Source organism: Benincasa hispida, chromosome 4 (assembly GCF_027475165.1).
Source record: "Benincasa hispida cultivar pf3 chromosome 4, pf3_genome.v1.1, whole genome shotgun sequence".
Taxonomy (NCBI): Eukaryota; Viridiplantae; Streptophyta; class Magnoliopsida; order Cucurbitales; family Cucurbitaceae; genus Benincasa; species Benincasa hispida.
Window position 1 is genome coordinate 66996855 of NC_143481.1, and position 6830 is coordinate 67003684.

The 6830-nt window shown below is 30.7% G+C and overlaps 1 protein-coding gene across 1 annotated transcript; it reads right to left on the reverse strand.

The window, feature by feature from the left end:
- Window positions 1-965: 965 nt before the first annotated feature.
- Window positions 966-3152, reverse strand: LOC120075844 (nucleic acid binding / zinc ion binding protein). The gene is made up of 4 exons (XM_039029545.2): window positions 2845-3152; window positions 2534-2598; window positions 2172-2370; window positions 966-1650 (listed from the first exon to the last, which is right to left on the reverse strand). Exons 1-4 carry the CDS (start codon window positions 2959-2961, stop codon window positions 1282-1284), a joined length of 750 nt encoding a protein of 249 aa, XP_038885473.2. The 5' UTR covers window positions 2962-3152; the 3' UTR covers window positions 966-1281.
- Window positions 3153-6830: the final 3678 nt, after the last annotated feature.

The window sequence follows — 6830 nt, forward strand, 5'->3', positions numbered from 1 at the left end:
AAAAGTATCCATATTCCTTTAAACATTATAATATTACTATTGACCTATAATGTGGTAATTCAAATTTTCATTCTAGATCACCACTACAATATTTTAGGTCCATATTTTTTAAAAAGATTTAAAATTTTTTGTAGTCCAATAATAGTTCTTAGATGTCGGTGGATTGTTAGAGGCAATATCGTAGCTTTTCAAAAGAATAAGATTATTTGCAATTCTTAAAATGCGGATGTTAATTATTTTTTTTTTATTATTTTATTAAGAATTTACTCTTTTGTTTGTTAAATTGTAAATTTAGTCATCATGGTTTAAAAAAAAACGAAAAAAATTAGAATTTAGTCCTTATGGTTTATAATTAGAATTTAGTCTCTATGGTTTAAATAATCTATACTGAACTATTTACGAATGTTTTGTCAAATCAATGGACTATTTGTGAGGTTTTATCAAACCATAAGAACTAAATTTTAACTTTCTCCAAATCACGAGGATCAAAATTATAATTTAGCATTTTTTTTTTAAAAAAAAAATGTGAGCAAACTTAGAATTTACCTTGATGATTAAAGAAACACAAAATCAATAAGAAAGCTTCCCTTGGTACTTCATTAATGCTTAAATTTGGATTATATCATTTTCTTGATGATGCTTTAACGTAGACTTTGTTGTGGTATACTTTATAGTCTCGACCTTTTTCCTTGATATCAAGGTTCCCTCTTAGGAAAAATTTTCAATTTAGTGAAGTTCTATTTCTTGGTATTCTATATCTTAATTGAACTGATAAGCTAAACGCTTCCCTCATCATGTCTCCACAAGCTCTATTAAGAGCCAACATTTCTAGTACCAAATATTTTCTTCATTATTCAGTCTATTGGAAGTACATAACAAAGCAACTAATCCTGGCTATTCCATCTAAATACATTGTTATCTTGAATATCAACATGGTAACATCCATCCATTTCAACTAACATTGATTTCTCCGCTAAGACAGTGCATTGCAAGTCAAATAGGAATTAGTTCTGCCATCTTGAAACTCAATATATCCCTACCATTTCCTATATGATGTTTCAAATTACATCCCAACTACAAAATGACTACGAATCAACCATCGGATGAGGTCAATGATCAAATCAATATCAAATGAAAAAGAAAAAAAAAAAGGGTTCAACTCTGACATGCTGCAACCCCAGATATCATCATTGAGAAGAACCAACAATAAAAACCTTGCAGCAAAAGTTAGAAGCAGGTATGCTGGAAACGGGAGACATACTTGGTCTAGATACACAATTTTTATCTCATTGTTCCAGCTTTTGAGGAGTTGGACACTTTTTCATGCTGAACTGCTCGAGGAACAAATGTTAACCCTCGAGTGTGCCTCCGGCCAAAGCTGATTGATGAAGGAGTTGAGTCCGAAGTACTTAGTTTAGATACTCCCGAAATGAGGCCATCTATAGCTTCGTCCTCAACTTCCATTTCAGAGGTTTCTTCCTTTCCTTGAATGGCTTGTTTATGATGTAATTTCTGTCTTTGTTTCTTAGATGGATGAGCTTTCTTAAAGAATTCAAATGAAGCAGAAAATTTATGCTTGTCAACTAGATGCTGCTGTCTGCTTTTGTAGCTTTTGAACTTCAAACCACAACCTTCCACCAAGCATTCATACTGTGATACACAGTATACATTTATATTAGACAGAAAAACAATGAACCAAAGTGGAATCCATTTAACAAGAACCCGCTATGTTTCAAGTTTCATTAACCAGTAGCCTATTTCAAGTGATGTGGTAGTATTACCTACAAACGAGATGGGATCATATAACTTATCCAGTCATCCAATTACAACAACGGTGGTTTTATTCTAGTTCAGCGTTACTCTCGACCAAGAATTTGGAAAATAAATCTAGTTACAATAAGACTAGTAGCTCAGTCTATGAAATCTAAAGCTTTGATCCCTCCCCACTAACCCTGCTTAGTACCTTCATGCTCGAGCTGCTATCATAATCATACAGCGCAAGAATAATATATGAACTATTGAAACTTTCACAGTAGGCATTAAAGCCCCAACTTGGTTAAAATGACAATGTGAAGCATAACTAACTCTCTGTATATATAGATCAGTAGGGCAAGAACTATGACAGCTGCACCACAGAAATATATGGAGGATAACAAGTTCAAGATACATACCATGTCATAGCCACGCGCAACTTTTGCTTGAAAGAACGAGTCGTGTGCCTCAGACACATGTAAACTAAGCAGGCGCAATGTCGGGTAAACTCTAGGGCAAACTGAACAGGAGGCAGTATGCCGCGAATTGTAATGATCTTCAAAGTCATCCAGAGATTTCAAGTGTGCACCGCAACCAACAATTGGGCAGAAGATTTCACTATACAGATAACAATTTCAATAACGAAACACTATTGAAAATAAAGAAAGAAACAGTCAAAATATTATCACAACTAAGCTATGGATTTTCTTCTAAAAATTTAACCTCTAAAGAGTCCTTTAGACTTGGCAATATATGAGCAGATAGAAAATTAAACCTTTACCTGCTAGCATCAACTACCATATTATGCAGCTGTAGCTTTTCATCTTCGGTTAAATCCAAGGCAACCTTCAAAATTAGATAAAATAAAGAAAAATGGAATATCATGATCGTCAACGTTAGGGATTAGAATGAAAATTCCGGAAATCAACAAATAGAGAACTGAAAACCTAGCAAGCTCCAGAATCAAACAGACATTCTGATAATCACGTTTAGAGAACAACTGATTTCATGAATACCGGATAAATTAGCAATAAACAGACGCATTTAGAAGAACGGAAACATTCATATGGCTGAACAAAAGAGAGAAAAAACCTGTTTGGCTAAGATCTCGCGCTCGGCGTTTCCAGAGGCAAAGAAGGGAGAATCAGGATCGAACCTCCGTCGGAAAGGCTTCCAGTACGGGAACTCTGATTGTGATTCAACTTCCATGGCAGGGCAATGGACCGTTGCGGCTGGAATTTTCCTTTTCTTTTTCTTTTTCTTTTTTTTTTTTTCAATTTGATTTGAACTTTGAACGGCTGAAGGCCAAAGGGAGTCCGAATCAACCTTCAATCGACGAAATCCCCTGATCGGGGCTCGACCCCGTCGTTTCCGGTTTGGATCCACCCAGCAGAAGCTCCGACCCGAATTTTCAATTTATTTTTAAGAAATATTTATTTTGAATTAAGATGTATTTTTTCTAAGAAAGTAGGTATTAGGTCTAACTTAAGTACTTGAAAATATAACTAGGGATGGTATGAATATCTCAAATTGATTTTATTTGAGTGTACGAGGTTCATCTCAAAATTAATTTGCAACGAGAGGAGTAGCTAATTTCTCAATATATCCCCTCAAATCTCTTTTGGGTTTATCAATATTCTTGATCAAATCCCAATTTTTATTTTTTATTGGACCGAATATCCGTTTCGAATTTATGAGCTCTGATACTATATTTGATAATATGAGATTCTATCTAAAAAATAATTGACAATGAAATGAATAGTCCATCTATCTTATAAAGAGTAAGAGATTTCTTCATTTTTCTAATATAGGATTCTCAAAAAATTGAAGTTTATGAATTGAGTTATCACTAATGAAATTATAGTATATATATAGGTTTGTATTGTGTATTATAAAACAATGGTAATAAAGTCAAACCATAAATTATATTCCTATATTCCTATATTCCTATATTCCTATATCTTATAAAGGTATTTTGAGAAACTCTTATTTGATCTGTTTTCCTATGAGCAATTTATGATTACATAATCAATAGAAAAAATGGTCTCGTTCTCCTCCACTCTTAGTTAATTTGAACATTGATGCATCCTGGTCGAACAAATCTTGGATTATTGGTCTGAGCACAATTTAAAGAGATTTTATGGTCATTTAATAGCATCAAAATCACAAGCTATGAACACTAATTTTGAAGCTCCTCTACCAGAGATTTTGGGGATTGTTGAAACCGCATAATCTAACCTTGAATGAAGATTTTATGCTGGATTGAAGAAATCATGGAGATGGCTGACAATTTTGACTCCTTACCCATAATCTATAAGCACACTAAAATAATGTCTCTAAAATTTCTTGGTTACCCCATTCCTTTATTGGTTAAAAGACCTGATTAATTCAGATGATTTTATTGCTTTAACCCATGTCACATTTTAATAAAATGAGGTTTTATTCAAAAAAAAAAAAAAAAATTATTTTATAATAGTGGTATTCATTAGTATTTAATAGCCAATCTTTCTTAAAACTCAAGCCGTTATTGTTAACCATTTCATTTTTTATTTTTTTTGAAAATTAAGCTTATTTTATCTCAATTTCTTATAATGATTTGTGTCTTTAAAATACCATGATTGAAATCTTAGCCAAATTAAAAAAAAATTAATTTTTTTTTTAATTTCTAAATTTTGACTTGATTTTTTAAACCATTGTTAAAAATTAGATAACTAAGAAAGAAATTCGAATGTGGAAGTAATGCTTATAAACTTAACTTTTAAAAACAAAAACAAAAAACTAAGCCCCGTTTGGTAATCTTATTTTTGTTTTAGAAAATTAAACCTATACACATACTTTCCTTTAAATTTCTTCTTTTGTTATCCACTTTTCACCCATGGTTTAAAAAAATCAAGCCAAATTTTGAGAACTAAAAGAATAGTTTTCAAAAAATAGTTTTTATTTTAGATTTTGATTAAAAATTTAACCATTGTACTTAAAAAGATACAAATCATTGTAAGAAATCTAGATGAAATAAGCTTAATTTTTAAAAATAAAAACAAAAAATCAAATAATTATCAAACATCACCTAAATAATTACCAATACAGAACCTTAATTTCCTTGTTATTTTCTTTCAAATTTTTTCATTCTACATTTTACAAGAGCATTAACATCATGAAATGAAATATGTAATCATGAAAGAGTGCGATCTTTTCATGCGGTGATAACATTTTTTTTTTTTTTATTACAAGTTTATAACTTTGGGTGAAGAATATGACCTTCGAGGGAAAACAAATTGTTTTGATATTTTCTTTATTAATTTCTTTTCTTCTTAAAGAAAATAAAAACAAAATAATTGTTTTAATCTTTTCTTTATCAATTTCTTTTCCTTTAAAGTTTTGTTTTATTTTATTGACATAATTAAACGATACCCCAAGTTCTATATAGACAATAGATTTGATGAAGATAAAATTAAGTATCTAAATTGACTTTATTAAGAAAATGGATGGAACAATAATGATGAAAGATCTTTATCTTTATTTTAACATGTAGGAAAAATGGCACTTTAGCTTTTGAGGTTTGAAATTGTTACAAATTGATCTATAAGGTTCAAAATATTTTCTACTTATAAGTATTGCGTGCGTAGTGTTGAGAATGTCCTAAAATTCACAGTTTGTAACCATGTAAACATATTCTATTTATCAAGGAAAGTATTATTGAAGTTTTTATTCAATAAAAGTGTTATTGAAATTGTATTATGTACTAAAAATCCAATAAATGAATCCATGACTATTGCATGAATATTGTAACTTTATGTACTGATATAAAAGAGGATTAAGTTTTAGTATATAGCCAAAAAAGATCTATAAGTATATAGATGAAATTAGGTACCTTGTCTTGGGGACACTATGAATGCGGCCTACTTTGTATAATGATACAAAGGACATGATCCTGAAATCGTTAATGTGGAGACATGTGAATCGGGGCATCCTATGCATAAGAGTTTTGCATAAGACCAGACCACGAAATAGTTATTTTGCTTTATAACGACCGTTTACTATTAAAACCGACTATTTCAATTCGATGACCTAAGGTAACATGATCTTAATCCCGAGCTAACTATGAACTTCTATTTATTCGGGATTATCCTTTGATCTGCGTAGGTGATAGTAGTTCAACATCACTACTCAATAAGCCCCCCATTTTGGGGATAAGACCAGGTAGATAGTTTGGGACATAGTCCTGCAAGATGGAATTCCCTCCTACTCGTTTTAGGGTTAGCAGATAGGTTGTTCCCTTAAGTACTGATTCCTAGTCTTGAACAAAGAGACCCGCCCTCTCATGGTCGAGAGGGACATGGTTTATTAGTTGGACTATAAACCAATTGTTCAATAGAGGATCAGTGGGAGCTTAAGGAGCCAGATGTATTTACAGGGATTAAACGATAATTTTGACCTAGCTATAAATACAAATGACTTGCGAATGATCGACTTACTGATTATGGTTAAATCAAGTGGGCAAAAATATATCTACAGTGAGGACAGTACAACCATCGAGCGATAGTAGTATGTCTTGATGGTTAACGAATATTGATTAACTCGAGTTAAAAAGTTTAACCGATTAATCTCAAATCGTTGGAACTCATGATCTATAGATCCATAAGGTCTCTCTACTAGCTCGTAAAACATTAACACATTGGATTAGAAAATTGAGCGAATTTGAAATGTTCAAAATTCGAAATTAGGGTTTTGAATTTGAAATGTTCGAATTCAATTTTTAGGGTTTGGATAATTATATTCAATATAATTAACTGTTTTAATTTATTGAAATTAAACGTAAATCAGAGAGTTTATAATATTTAAATATTGATTTAAATATTGAATACTGTAGGATTCATGTTTGAAATTAGGTGTTCATTAATTTAATATTTGATATTAAATTAATTAATTAATTAATTAAATTAAATCAAAATTCAAATTCAAGAAAGTAATATTTTTTAGAAAAATTAATTTAATTTTAATTTCATTAAGTTAAATTAAATTTATTTTAAAAAATGAATTTTGAAGTGGAAAAATTCAACTTTTTGATAATTTTCCCA